The sequence below is a fragment of the Pholis gunnellus genome (genome assembly GCF_910591455.1).
Source record: "Pholis gunnellus genome assembly, chromosome: 2".
NCBI classification, from domain to species: Eukaryota; Metazoa; Chordata; class Actinopteri; order Perciformes; family Pholidae; genus Pholis; species Pholis gunnellus.
The window spans coordinates 12,938,906-12,954,211 of NC_136536.1; the positions used below are offsets into that span (position 1 = coordinate 12,938,906).

The 15,306-nt window shown below is 41.4% G+C and overlaps 2 protein-coding genes across 3 annotated transcripts; both read right to left on the reverse strand.

Moving 5' to 3' along the window:
- Nucleotides 1-1,047: 1,047 nt before the first annotated feature.
- On the reverse strand, nt 1,048-3,785 carry hoxc5a (homeobox C5a). The gene is made up of 2 exons (XM_079183100.1): nt 3,299-3,785; nt 1,048-2,096 (listed from the first exon to the last, which is right to left on the reverse strand). Exons 1-2 carry the CDS (start codon nt 3,774-3,776, stop codon nt 1,888-1,890), a joined length of 687 nt encoding a protein of 228 aa, XP_079039226.1. The 5' UTR covers nt 3,777-3,785; the 3' UTR covers nt 1,048-1,887.
- Nucleotides 3,786-4,791: 1,006 nt separating this feature from the next.
- On the reverse strand, nt 4,792-6,851 carry hoxc6a (homeobox C6a). Of its 2 annotated transcripts, none has more exons than XM_079181366.1 (2): nt 6,258-6,851; nt 4,792-5,800 (listed from the first exon to the last, which is right to left on the reverse strand). In XM_079181366.1, exons 1-2 carry the CDS (start codon nt 6,652-6,654, stop codon nt 5,493-5,495), a joined length of 705 nt encoding a protein of 234 aa, XP_079037492.1. In that variant the 5' UTR covers nt 6,655-6,851; the 3' UTR covers nt 4,792-5,492. The 2 variants fall into 2 exon arrangements, with proteins under 2 accessions (XP_079037492.1, XP_079037491.1); XM_079181365.1 differs by having other exon boundaries at nt 4,792-5,803.
- Nucleotides 6,852-15,306: the final 8,455 nt, after the last annotated feature.

Consider the following 15,306-nt stretch of genomic DNA (forward strand, 5'->3'; position numbering starts at 1 on the left):
TAAAAGCAACTTACTGCAGCAGCTCTCAGTCCTCCGCACCACCGACTACACAGTCCGGAGAAAGGTACTGCATCCTCACTGCCACAAAGCCCTTTCTTCCTCAGATAAGGGGAAACCAGCAGCTGCGATTCCGGACAGTTAAGATTATATATGATGTGTATATATCGAAGGTTTGTCAGCTCTTCCAGGCCATAAAACCCACTTAAATGACACCACGTGCTTCCTGCGCACCATTCACAGGCCCTGCTTGGGGCAATTGGCATATGTAACCTTGTAAACTTTAAAATAGCCTAAAAGAAAGACATTCAAACAGGGATTCAATACATTGTCCACGTATATGTTAGGCCTAACAGAGCGCAGAGAAAGTGGACGCTGTGCTGACCGGTTCTCATAACCGTCAAGGAAGTTGAATAGGAAGCTATTAGTTTGAGAGGTGAGTTGATTTTTATTTTCTTTAATAGAGAAATTAGCTCATAACCGTGGGATATGCCGTGTCATACTACGACTTCTACAAAAGCTGCTGCTGGATGCAGACACCTAGCAACTGTCATGGTTTTATGTCCTCTATAGTAGCAGGTCGTGTCGTTTTAACTACAGTGCAATGATGCCAGGATTAAAGAGCAGGGCGATATCATAAAGTTACCATATGGCCTTTAACAGTGATGGCGCATCAGTCTGCGGCCACAGGAAACCAAAGTTGTGCATCCATGTTGTGTTGAAGGCGAGTGTTATCACAGACTAGTGTGTCCCTTCCTTCCCTGGCAAAACAGGAAACGGGAGTCTGCCAGTGGCGGAGTGCTGGAAACGGGGCAATAAAGTTTTATGAGGGCCTTAAACGTCCGAGCGCGTTTGTCAGTCAATGAAATTCTGTGGATTCCGACACATCCTAAAAAAAACCGTGATCAGTAGAATAAAACAAAAGAAAGAACATCGGTAGTTTTTAAAAAAAAGTAGACAACAATGTCCATATTAGTTTAATCAACGTCACCCTGATATGAGAAAAAATAACAGAAATGTACATACCGACCAAAGTAAAAATCCTTTGCTGTTAATGATGAGACTTTATTGGTTACAATCGACAATTAAGCCATCTATCAGTTCTTCTGGGCCTCGTGTAAACCAGGCACCTTGAGTTTACAGAGTGCGAGAGAAATGGCTTCATTGCACATCACAATATTATCACATACAGTCGCTGAATTATACATAACGATTTAGATTCACAATTATATGACAGACAACAGGGATGATGCCTTCACACTCACGGAGATATCAGCTCACTGAACATACCACACATTCAACCACTGCAACATCTCACACAGTGGATTTAAAAAGAAAAGGAAAGAGTTGGGAAAGTGTTCTTTACTGGTGGGAAACTATCTCACTGTTGCTTACAGGACAGCTCATAAACAGCCAGAAATAGTTTTTGTCTTTATTTTGATTTGTTGACGTTACATTTTTTTATCACATGATGTTGAGACAGAGCTGGAAACGATGCAGGTTATCACCCAGCCTCCAGTACTTTTATCCTAATTCAAAACATAATTAGTAACGTTGTGCAGCCTTTCAGTGCACCGCAGACCTAAAGCCTTGCAGCTCGAAGGGCCAAGCTCCCCTCAACCTCTTGTCCCCTTCGTGCAGCAAAGGGAGGTTATCATCGCATGGGCAGCAAATTAATTTAGAAATGTAAACCGATTGATCAATGTGAGTGATATTCAATACATTAGGTCCCAAACTGCAGCAGGTGACACATAATTGGTGATGAAGCACACAGCGCGGTGTCATGATGTCATTGCTCCTAGCAGTTCATCCGGAGGTCAGGCGGCACTCCAGCACTGTGCAGTGTGGGGCTGAAAAACGTGCTGCATGCACCCGCTCTCTGGTGCTCTTTTATTCCTTCACTTTGATCTTTGAGTCCTTCTTCCACTTCATTCGTCTGTTCTGGAACCAGATTTTGATCTGCCTCTCGTTTAGACACAGGGTGTGGGCGATCTCTACGCGCCTGCGGCGGCTCAGGTACCGGTTGAAGTGAAACTCTTTCTCCAGCTCCAGAGTCTGGTAGCGGGTGTAACTGGTCCTGGACCGCTTACCCTCCGATTCTGAAGTGGCATTAAAATCAGTTAGCTTTCAGCAGCATTATAGTGGTGAATAAATATAATAGTATGAGCTAATAGTATTATTACATTAAAATAAAGATTGGTCATCCATAAAAATAAGAATTACAAGCACACATCTATTAATTTAAATCCCCGTCCACCCTAATTTGAAAGGTCAAATATCTTTATACAACCCAATTGAACCTGATCTTACTTACTGTGGATTTGTGTAATAAAAATCATGTCAGGCTGATAAGGATGGTTAACTAGATCCAATAAATATACTTAGCTTAAAGGAAGGAGGGCCCTCTACATTATTTCGCATTAAAACATATAAAATACACAAGATTAAGAAACTCTTCTTATTGTAATATGTAAAACTGGATAATAATATGTTGGCCTTCCTGTAAACACTGACCTCGGCCTAATACCGCTGCAATGAAACACCGTGGGAGGAAACACAGATGTGTCAAATCTAAAGAAGTGGGATTGGAAAATGGATTCTGATGTTTCCCAGATATGTTTTCCTATTTGTAGATTTACAGACTGCTCATACGCAGGAGTGCTTAGAAACAGGCCTTTTGCTGCTATTGGACTTGAATATTTTAAAGTCCCTACTGTGTGCTCCAGGATGTTTGCAAATGGAGGAACACAAAACCGAAGTAGCTTCTTTTTTGTGTGCAGAAAATGTGCTCACCGTCCATCTGCAGCCTAAATAGTCAACCAGTGGTTTTAAGGCAAGGAGAAGGAGCACGCCTATTCAAATCTTTTAGAGGTGAAAAGTTCACGATTGGGTCAGGGCATTGGTGTTTCCCAGAGTTCAATTTAAGGCTAACGCTTCTCCCACACAGTGAGTTTGATAATGTAAAACATTAACTACGACTATAAAGGAAACAAGGCAAAAACTAATACTTCGAGCTGAATTTGTGAATATTATTTCATAGTTTTATCACAATTTTGTTCTCTTATCCAATTATACCACCATAAATCACCCCGCAGATCACCTCTTCACCGTAACAGAGCAGGTTTACGAGCAATGGATGCCTTTGTCATAAAATTTATGACCACGAGTTTTTATTATTTCCTGCGTTTGGCCTATAAAACTCAAGAGGGAAACTGGAACGGACGAAAAGAAGTGTTGCAGCGTAAAGAGAGAATAAGGGAAAGCATCTTTAGTCGCACTTTAGAAAATAGGCAAACTTTACCGTGGCTCATGTGCAGTTTTGTCATCCATGGATAAATCTGTGGCTGCTGCTCGCTGTCCTGACGCTGGCTCACATTTGTGTGTCGTTTCACCGTTTGCGTGTTCTCCGCGTTTCTCTCGCTCTCTTGGCTCTTGTTGCCGCCGGATTTTGCGCTCCTCTCCGGGTCTCTTTCTGCCCCTCGTCCCAGCAGCGCGCTGCTGCCGTAGTTGAGACCGCTTGTGTTCACAGACGAGCTACTGGAGACCATGGTTATCTGTGGTCCTGACGGGAGAGGAGTATCCGTATTGCCACGCAGGCTAGTTTTCATCTCCTCTCGTTCAACAGAGGTCGTGGGGACGGGACAAGTGAATATCCCGTTCACATTAACACCCTCATAGCGGCTGGACGCGCGCCCAGAAAGATCGAAACTAAACATACTGTTAGGAGAAGTTGTCTCGCTTGTTTGCCTGAGATTGCAGCTGTCAACATAAGAGCTCATTTTGAACAACCAGCGATACTTTCTTTTTAAACTAGAGAGGGCTGCGGGATGTTTGCTGCGGTTATTTCCTTGTTTTTGTTGATCATTGCTTTTCTTTGTAGCCGCTTTTGGAAAATTCAGAGCTGTCTGCCTTAAAAAAATAATCCAGGATTTATAGGTGGAGTAGGCTTTGGTATCTTTTTTTTAATTCTTGATCCGACGTGCGCTGCCCAAATATGGGGTATTTGTATGGGATCACGTGCACATGTTGGCCAGTCATAAATTGGCTTTGATACTCAATGGGGATATTGATGAATAGGAGAAACGTGTCCGGTAAACTTTGAGCTGTTGGTTGTTGAGGACCAGGCAGGGATCTTTAGCGCAAAAAGGGCAGGACAGTAAGACAAGAGCGTCATCTGGTGTCTGGTATGGGGCAGGACGGTCAGGACCGGCCAGAGCTCTCTGCCCCTGACACACCGCGACTCTACCAACAGCCCAATATAATATAATAATAATAACAATGATAACAATCATAATAATACAAATAAATAATAATGACATTTTGAACTGCTCACTTGGTTTAAATATATTTACACATATCGACGTGAAATATAAACGCGCTGGAAGTTAAAATACAGCTACGGGAATGTTATTTTTTAACCGCATATTGAACAATAGCTCATTCCCATGCTTTTATGAATCATGCCAAGTTGAATTTTTAATCAATAAAAGGCCAAAATTAGTTTTGAAAAAGTATTTCATTGGCTTGTTTGTTACTTTCCGTGACAGCCTCCCTTGACCATAAAGGTCATGATAAAGTCATGTCTCCACAATCACGCACTGAGTTTGGTGCCTATTTCAAGAAATCTTTCTTTATACGATCATCTGACTCAGAAAGATGCTCCCAAAAACACAGGACGATGGTGACATTTTTGCAAATATTTTATTCCATGATACACAATTATGACAAAACATGAATTCGTAACTCCCAAACAGAAGTGAAGAATTACTAGTGTACAAACCTGTTTCACAATGAAAGCCTATTGTGTCAAATGATAAACAAAAAAAGGGGGCTACGCGCAATTGTATGTTATGCAGCGTCAAAGCGGTTAAATGCACATAAGTCTTTACAGGATTTACATAGTAGATATTGTTACTTTGATTATATACAGGCATTTCAGTTGTTTGTGTGTGGACTGTGGTCTATGTCCGTGCAAGTTTCATGTTTGTGCAGGACACTTTTCGGCGGATGATTCAAGTGGGCCTATAATATAATACTGTGATCACATGAAGAGTCCGCCCGGTCCTTTCCTTTCCCTCCGTGGAATGTTCATGTACAACATTGAGTTAAATCTGACCAACACTGTATTCTGTGAGGTGATTTAAAGAGTTCACAGTGATAGATGGGGTGTGGGGGGATATATACACAGATTTTACTGGCATGAGAAATAACGTAGAAATGAATACTTCTTTTTATTTTCACAATACAAGTGTGACATTGCAATAAAACAGAATCAGCAGCCCAAGTGTCACAGGGGGACAAACTGTGGCTGAAATAATCTGGATTTCTAAGGCTCAACACTCCTGTGGTCAACATGGGATATAAATGGGAGAGCTGCGGTAGCCATCATGCAGTGAAGTCGCTCTCAAGTCCATATAGATTTTTTTAGGTAGTTATGTTGGGTTTAAATGGTCATCAGGTGTTTCCCCCTCTTGTTTTTTTTTGTTTTTTTTAAACTATTCTTTCTTCTTGTCCTCATCCTTCTGTTCTTCAATTGCGCCATTGCGTTCCTCCTCCGGAGAGGCTCCTGTCTGTTCACTTCCAGTCACCGTGGAGGTCAGGTTGCTCTCTTTCTTCCATTTCATACGTCGGTTCTGAAACCAGATTTTGATCTGCCGCTCCGTTAAACAAAGCGCATTTGCGATTTCGATGCGTCTGCGCCTGGTCAGGTAGCGGTTGAAATGAAACTCCTTCTCCAGCTCAAGTGTTTGGTACCGAGAGTATATTTGACGTCCTCTGCGTCTGTCTGTCCCGTAGCCCACTCCTGCTGAAATACAAAGTGAAGTCACTAATTGAATCGCAGAAGACGAAGTCACATTTGACAATGAAAAACACACGCCTCTGTCTGTGCTCTAATAATACTTTGAAGCAGTTGAGCACAAGTTTTACCTCATTGTTAGAATCACACATGTAATAGAAATCCACGAAGAAAAATAAAGTAATTTTAACTGAAAGACAAATCCTTCCTCAAAGGGCATCTTAGCTGTATTATTAAAATAATAAAAGCATCGTAATGCATTCTCTGTGTCTCTCGCTGCTGGTTATGGCTACTATATCTTTCTTAATATGAAAGCTGTTTGTTTGCACATGTAAAGGCCCATCTACAAGTCGAGGGGATACAGTAATGTTTTATGGGGCCATAAAAAGTAACTTACTCTCTTGGTAAGACATATCGTAAAACTGGCCCATTTCCTTAATTTATTTGTCGTAGTAAAACTCACCGTTGTGTGAGTTCATTCGCTGCATCCACGGGTAGATCGGGATGTTGGTTTTCTGATCCTGCGCTCCTGCTCTTCCTTGGTCCAAACTGTACTCTTGAGCAATGTGGCTTTGTGTATTGAGTCCCATGTTTGTTTGTCTGCAACTCGGGAGCACGTCCTTGTCTTGAAGAAACACGTTTGATCCGTATTCATACTGTGCCCTGCCAGACCCAAAAACGACATTGTCTTGAGGAGAGTAGAAAGGTGCATATATCCGATTCTGGGTCACAGCAGCGCCGTACGACGAAAAATGTCTGACTGTGTCATAGGTGGTGGAGTTTAGGGGTACGTTAGGCAAAACATCTTGACCACCGGATAAATGGCAGGAGAGCGACGGGTTTGCGAAATAAGAATTCATACCTTGCCTGTAACCCTCTCTCCAACTCTCCCCACTTCTTTATCGGTCTCTCTTCAATCTCCTTCTCAGTAAATCTCCTTCCCGTCTGTGTCAACCAACCACACCTTTCTCCAAGGTCTTCTTTTTTTCTCTCGACTTTCTGCTTCTCTAACTGGACGTGGGCTACTTTGAGGATTCAATATTATTAATTTCCAATCTCCGGTTAAGACGCACAAACCCGAGTGTTATAGCCGAGGCTTGGCTCGGTGAGAGACAATATGACAACGTCAGCTGACCATTCTCCACCAATTGAGAGGCAGGAGTTGAGGAGAAACTGTAGCTTTTAGCTCAGCGCTTGAACATTAGTACTAAATGCCGATAAACACACCGTGGAGTTGGAGTGGCACACTATAAGCTTGGCTGGATGAGACATTTTTGACGTGAAGTTTAACAATATGTGGTGTTTGGGGAGGAAGTATGATGCGAAATGTGGGTAATGTCATTCAGTACAGTGATCACACTCAAAGCAAAGCGGAACATTTGCATAAAAATACACATGAACACAACTCCAAAGGTGGTAGAGAGTGCAGGAAATCAGCTATCAAATTAATTTACTGAAACAGAAAGAAAAGCCCTTTCCTGTGATCTTGAATGCTTGTGTGTGTGTATGTGTGTTTTTCCAAAACACAGTTTTATTTTCACAACACCACTGCAGCGATGGGCTACAATATCTGCATGCTCTGATCCCGCAAGACGCAGCACATTAGTATTAAGACTAAAATGAATATTGGCATTTTTTCTGTTTATCTCAGCCATATCGACGAGTTTCCAGCATACTGTTAATGTTTCCATTGTGTATGAATTATCTGGCATGTGAGCAATTTCAATGCTTTTTGCAGTGAACTGGGGGAGGGTGTAGGTGGTAAGAATGCGTTTATGGTCTCTCTTCTGTGAGGGCAATAAAACAAGTGACGTTCCCCAGCACACCAACAACTATCTCTGCAGCAAAGCCCTGCAACGCGAGCAGCAATCTCCCAGGCTCAGAAATGAAAGCACTGCACAGCACGTGGAGGCAGAAAGTAAATGGAAACAGCGCGTATAGATCAGACTGGCTATCACAGCACTGCATCCAACTGCGGCCACTCTCTATGAAAATCTAATCAGTTATGCGACTGTCCACCACACGTCAGACCAAATCCTCCGCAGGCCAACAGTGCCCGGTGTTCCATTTGAGCCGATAGCAGGTACAGTCTCTTTAAATCACAACAATAAATGCTATGCTTTCAAATTTATGCAGAGAAGTTAGTATTTTCCTCCTGTTCTGATCATACTTCGACATTCCTCTAGCACACAGGGGAAAGGGGAACCGATAATTATCTCAGCAGCAAATTATGGGTTTGGAAATTACTTCAGACTTGTCCTACAAAAATCGAGCAAGTCTTGAGCGCCTGTCAGGGCGAAATGTTCTGCAACTAAATGCGTAAAATTCTCCAATAATGACATAAAAGAGACCAGCTTTACTCGCTCTGTTGTCTGTGATTAATATAATTAAATTACTTTTCGTACAGCTGATAAGAGCGCAGTTTTACACCGCCTGCATTTTCTTTTATTTAAAAAAGGACGTTTAAAAAGAATACAAATACAACTTCACACATTCATTTGAAACAATATAATTCACATTATCTTTACTGTTCGCAACAGGCCATAATAGATACCAAGAAAATAATCAATATAGTTATTGAAAATGTCTGTTCCAACGCAGCAGCCTATCCTCATTGATTACTTCAATGGGGTGAATACTCGCAGCCTAAACGTGCAACACTGTTTGGTCTGTTGTTTGGGATCCTGAATAGCCCATAAAAGAGACAAGAACAAAGAGAAGGAAGTAGCTGGTGCAATAAAAGTTTCCCTTCACCTTATTCGTGGCCATATGTGATATCCGCGTGGCACGAATTTTAGGAAAATAAAGCGCAAAAGTTGGAGGCTGCAATGACCCACTCCTGCTGTCCTGGGATTTGTTTTCCCTTTTCACTTTGATATCAAGTAACGAATCAGTTGATGTACAGAACAAACATATAGCATTGTTAAAATACTGGGAGTCCCAATTCAGCCTCTATACCTGTGTTTTTAACCCACGCAGGGGCCAATGTCACCAAACGTAAAAAATACGGAAACATATCAAGTACCTATTCACCACTTTAACAGCAAAAATAAATGTAGATTTGAACAAAAGGAGTCCCAAACCCCAAAATGTGACAAATGTGGTGATTGGCAGTCTACATTACTTTGTCATGCTCACGGTGTCAGATACAGCATGTGTACTGGATTTGTGAAAGTCTTTGTTTCAATAACGACTTATGTTACTGTCATGCTGTTGTTAGTATTTACTCATTATTAAAACAACTTTTTAAATATTTATTTAAACTAAATCTTTTTCAAATGATTTGGGTTTTTGAAACACAGATTGTTATTCACAGTCACCCGCAAAAAAAAACAACACGCTGCTCCATGAAGTTTAGGTTGTAAATAAAGGCTGAACACTAAAGCCAATGTGTGGACTGGAAAGGCAGGAATGCAGCAGAGGTTGTGCCAGTGTGCAGAATTAGAAAGGTCATTCTTTCCCTCGTGTTTTAGTGTTTTATTGCGGCCCGTGAGGCAAATCACGTGCACGGCTTTTGATGCAGGAAGGAAAGGAGCCGTTTGGTCCACGTTTCCACGATCTTTTAAAGGATATTATAACTGCCGATGAACGAAAGAACCAAGAAGGTCTTAGACAAAAATGATAAATGATCAGCTTGGTAGGCTACCAACCATGGATATTAATAATTAGAATTAATAATGCATTAATGAATACTATATGCTCTTGATTTGTTAGTAGTTATCATCAGTGAATGCGCAATGAAGGGTGAGACTAATGGTAATAGATCATGAGTAACAGGGCTTCTTCCTATTATTTCTATTATTATTATTATTTTATTTGTCGGGGTTATAGAGTTAGTAACTATCATGTTGGATCGGTTTTAAATGTGCACTATAAGTGGCTCTTCTGCTGAAGGCCTAACTTTAACAGCCTGCGCCCCTGCAACACAACAGGGCCCATCCACGTCCATGAACCTATAACTTCTCCTTTGCATTCTTTTACATCAATATCCAACGGCACAACATCACTCACAATTAGCTATACGGGACCTGTAAAATTTCTACATTATCAGCCATGATTAAAAACACAACGAGGGAGGCAAAGTCTGGTCTGCCCCTGATGCTTTTTTCCTCTCCCCCGCTTCTAACCTTACTAATAAGGAGTAATTCACATACTAACAATGTAAAGCCCTCTATAAGCACTTTACCATTGCTGGCTAGCCCAATTAATGTCCGGAAGTGTTCGACTTTATGCTCGTTAAGCACTCAGGAAGCTGTTGCCCAATGAGCGCATGTTGATCCACACATCATAAATTATGACCATTAGTAGGCAAAATTTTTGCCCTGTCGGGATTTGTAAGTGAGGTTCTAAATGTGGTGATGCAGACAGATTCATGACTTCATGGAGTTTTATGCGAACCTATCTGTGCTTTTAAAAACACTGCAGGGCAAAACAATAGACTGTGGTTTTCCCTTCTTATTTTAAACCAAGATTTACCTAACAACCCCAATCGTCATGGATTAAATGAACTCTCTCTCTCCCTCCCTTTCTTTCTTTCTCTCTCTCTCTCTCTGCAGGCAAAGTATTTGGCAGCAGCGGACATGAGCCATTGCAACAGCAATGTTTCATAAGGGAAAAACAAACAACGTGTGTAACAGTAGGTTAAAATACTTTAAAGGCTTCCAGAGCGAGGCTTTGCCAATAATTGCGTTTGACAAGATTGAAACGCAAAGACTGTTGAGCTTCAGCAGGGGACAGAAACACATGAAATCACTTTATGGGTTCTCTATTTTGTTTTGGGGTGCAGGGCCGATTTAGTATCATGAACCAGTTTTATAGTTTCATCACGTTTTCACACACACACACACACACACACACACACACACACACTTGTATATAAAGATAGTTTCAGTCCCATCTGAGCCACATGCTGAGAATATTTAGAAATGAATCTGAGTTGATTTAGTTTTTTGATCAAAATGTTGGAAAGAACTGGAGTGTATTTCATATTAATTTGGCACCATTCATGTATGATTTACTACACGCAGTTTAAGTATAACTGTAGCCCTGTTAAATGTTGTTATTACTGGTGGTTTTCATGATAAAGAGGATATTTGTGATGATTTTTTGCTGATGGTGTGAATAAAATCTCGTGCTAATCATCATAATGTCGTCAGTGATTATGTCACAATATCTTATAACAAATCGCCATCTTATTACATCGGTAGAAAACAATAAAACAGACCAATCCCTCGTTCTCCGAGGTGACAACAACAAATCAGACACTCAGAAACACTCCTCGGTGTCAAGCTCGTGCGGTTACTCGCTGGCAGCCGTGTATCAGCTGGGTCAGCTGACATCCGCAGTGAACCGCCGCCGAAAACCAGCAGCCATAAACAACAAGCCTCAACACCCGCCCACTTCCACATGCAACACGTCTGATCGCTAGGGGGCACTGCCGGGATCTACACGGTGTGTCTGGGTGTTTGCGTGTGTGTGTGTGTGTGTGTGTGTGCATGCGCGTGCGTAACATTGCACATGATATTCAGGCCCTTGGCAGAGGCTGAATAAGACAAGTGACAGCAAGTATGGAAGCAAGAAATAATTACAGTACATGGATGTAATTTGTCACTGCCTGGTCAGTAGGGCCTGTGAGTGATGACAAAGTTTACTATCAGTATGCAATTTATTGCAACAGATTGGCACAGCATCTCTGAAATGCTCCGCTAATGTAGGCCAAAGCGGTCAGTGGCACACACGCAGGTGCTACTACACAAGCCAGTGAGGTACAATGCCAGTCGCTCTGGGCATCAGCAGCCTCCCAGGCTACAGGTCAGGTCACACAGAATAGACGACTCACTCACACTCGCTCGCTCGCATCATTTCAACCCAGCAAACATTGGGCTGATTGTCAAACACAACATGAAAACATGAATAAAGAGTGATAGAGATATGTGTAATCTTACCCCAGTATGCTCTCCGTAGTTTGTAGCTTCACTGTGGTCCAACATAGCAGCTGAGGGGTCACGATGGCGAGTGGGAAATATCAACAGAAGGCACATCTCCCGTGTACCGTCTTCACATCCCGGCGATAAGGAGCTCGTGGAGGCAGGCTGTCGTGTTGCCGAGAAAAGTATATTCTAGCAGGCTGGCTGGCTCCTTTTCCCTTCCCAGTCGCGGTTTTATTGCCTCCGGGGGGGATAAACGCAGCGGCTGGTAGAGGCGGCGACTGTCCCGAAGATCCCTGTGTTAGGGAGTCGGAGATCGGATGAATATCACACGAAGCAGCGTCAACATGTCTGTGCAGTATTTTTAAATTAGAATAAAGAAAAAGACGTTTCTACGCCCAGCGTAGTCTGCTGCTGATAGAAGGGAAGGACCAGAGAATAGACAACAGCATAAAGTTCATGTTCATAGAGCGTGTGCCACGTGGCTCGCCACAGCCAATCGCAGAAAGGATTCAGTCGTAAACTTTTATTACTCAGCTGTAAATTTCTCCCTTTAACAACCAGGAATGTTTGCACCCATCTTTTCCCCTTTCCTTTTTTCGATTGCACAAAACTAAAAATGGCCACACGATATGGAGTGCGATGCTGAGATTTCCCATTTGTTACAAAATAGACGTGCGTCAAAAGAATATGACAGTTCCCCTGGTGGACAAGCTGTATGCCATGATGTACCCAAGCCAACGCGGAATGAGAATTAAAAGTGTGAGTGAGAAATAGAGGGAGGGGAGACAGAGAGACATGATGAGAGAGACGTCTAATTAAACTTCAATTAGCTAAACACTTCCATATTAGGGCCTCTCTCTCTCTCTCTCTGACTGATTCTAGGGATGGATTATGACAGTAAGCAGGTATCAGGTTCCACTGTTAACATCAAACATCAACCAGATGCTCCAGGTACATGCGTAATATGAAGATTACGTCAAATTCAACTGAGTGGCTGAGGGTATCGTCATACTTTAAACTTGAAAAGCAGGACAGGTGGAGCCTGCAGAGAACACACGTACACAACAGAAGCTACCCAACCTGACAAGCACACGATATACACTCTAAAGCTGGTTCAAACTTTCAACATAATCGATGAGTAACACACGCAGAGAAGGAGAAAATTGCGCATTCGAAAATACGGACATACATTTGTATATCTTAGAAATAAGAATCATGCGAAGCGGTGACTTGGTTTACAAGAAAATGTCTTAATCTTCAACAAATAGATTGAATTGAAACATATCTAAAAGAGAGTAAGGTGATATGAGAGCAATAGGAAATAAATCACTTAGCTTGAGCTTAACACACGTTTTATCTCATAAATTCCACTTGAGCAATGCCTCTCGCTTTTTTACTTTTAAAGAAAATGATGGCATGTAATCTTAGTAACGAATAAAATAAATTCCCTACAACAAATGGTTAAAAGAAACGTGAGTTACATACTTGGATGAGTGGTGCATCTTGTCCTTGCAGGCCGTGATCTCCAAAGTGAGCCTCGGCACAGACAGACAAAAGATGCAGACCCATCCGAGCCGTGCCTTTACACCACCAATAAAGTTTACGGCAGGTACACTAAACTTTATTGGTTATGTCAACCCTGTGGTAAAAGTACACACACAATGGGCCCATCCGTGGAGCAGAATAGCTGTGACTTGGGGACACATCCGGAATTTTCTAAAGACTACACGCACGTAAATAGAAAAATAAATACATTGTTTCATTTAGAAAAATATAAGACACAATTGAGAGGAAACACTAAAGTGACAATACCCTATTTTCTTTTATGGCAGCAGCTTGGACTTGCAATGAGGAAAAGTACTGAAGTTATAAAGCAGTTTGCAAGCAATCTGCCTTTTCACACGGATAAAAAGCCTGCCTGCAAAACTGTGATTTCATTTCGATTCCATTCGTTAGCCTATATTAACGTTAACAAGCGCACAGAATAAATGTTGCGCCTATATGTCCATCTGTAAGTTGGTTGTACTAAAAATAAAAAATAGAAATATTTTCAGAAACAACTCATTTCAAAAAAATGTGCAACTTTGTTAATTTTGTTTCTAAAACAAAATTCAATTTAGGCCTTGATTTTCCAAATCTCTACCTTCAAGATAAACCAGAACTAAACATTTTGAATTAGAGTTAAAGACATTTTAACTAAATAAGCACTCGCACCTTACAGCCGTCTTTACGCTAAACTATTTGCATCCACAAGGTCTCATATACAAATGGATCACTTCAGTTTTTTCAAAATAGTCAAACTAAGCAGATAAAAAGCAGACAGACTACGATCCACGAGTTTTGAATAATTTAGCTGCATGACACTGAAACAACCACACGGAGTGACGGCATTGTTAATTATTATAGAGATGTAGTTTTAATAATACATTAAAGTGGTAAAAAAAATAATGATAAATAAAGGTCAGTTATTTCCCTTCAAATTAAAAATACAGCTCGTCGTTCAGTGAAATTATCTTGCAAACAGTAGATGGAAGAAGAGATCAAATTATGTGATTTAAAAGAGAAGGATCAGGTTTCTATTAATATAATCTCGAGTTTGCTATGTTATAACAACCCTTCAAGTGACCTACATTGCTGCACCGGTTTAGACCTATTGAAGTGGCTGTACTGCTTCAATGATACTCTGGAATAAACGAAGGTAATGAGCAGTCAACTTAAAATCAAACAGTCATCATAAAAGCAGCAGCAGCTGCTGGACAGGAGAGAAGACACAAGGTGTTACCTGCACTTGGCCTCTTTTCCGCTTTGATTTCAACGCACTGAGGCTTTCCGGAGGTTTGTCTGGACACCAAGTTTCACACAACACCTTGCATGGTATAGACAGATAAAGCCTCCCTCATGCTTTGCCATAATTTAGTCTGATTATTAACATCACGCCAGATGTTTGTTCATATCATCTCAACAGCCATTATTCATCCCAAGATTCATTAAGGAAAGCTTGGTGTCCTCCCTGAAGAGAGGAAGTTTCTTATTAAGAGGATGAATCAAACACGACTCAGGCTTTGGAGAGTGCGCATGCTGTGAGGGACTCGCAATCTTTCCTTAAAAGGTGCAGGGATCCGTCTGCAAACGCACTTCTGGCTTATTTTTAATCGAATTGAGTTGGAAAGTTTAAATTAAGCAAACTTTATTCAAGAAGCTGTTCAATATGCCATCGCCTATATTCTTCCCTCCAAGCGCCGCCAGTAAACGTTTTGAGCGCATCATCAAAGCATCGACACTGTTGCACGTTTAGCCATTTCCTCATTGACTTATGTTGATTGTTTGCATCAAATTACTCCTGTATATGAAAACAGAATCTCTACAGCGGCCAAAAGTGTGTAACTCATTAGAAGGGAAAGTAGAGAAGGTGCAAATGAGTAACAGAATGTACTAAACATATTAGAGTGACTGTGTCTTTTTTTTTCACTCCACGTATATGTATGCGACTCATTTTTATGTGTGTGAGGGAGGAGGGGAGGAAATCATTTCAGTAACCGAGGCTGTAAAATCAATAAAAAACAGAAATGATTGTGAGCCATC

Coding starts and splice junctions, on each gene's coding strand:
- hoxc5a (XM_079183100.1), bottom strand. CDS start 3,776: ATGAGCTCTTATGTTGACAGCTGCAATCTCAGGCAAACAAGCGAGACA. Junction 2,097..3,298: donor AAAACTGCACATGAGCCACG/GTAAAGTTTGCC, acceptor ATGCCACTTCAG/AATCGGAGGGTAAGCGGTCC.
- hoxc6a (XM_079181365.1), bottom strand. CDS start 6,654: ATGAATTCTTATTTCGCAAACCCGTCGCTCTCCTGCCATTTATCCGGT. Junction 5,804..6,257: donor GCGAATGAACTCACACAACG/GTGAGTTTTACT, acceptor TTTGTATTTCAG/CAGGAGTGGGCTACGGGACA.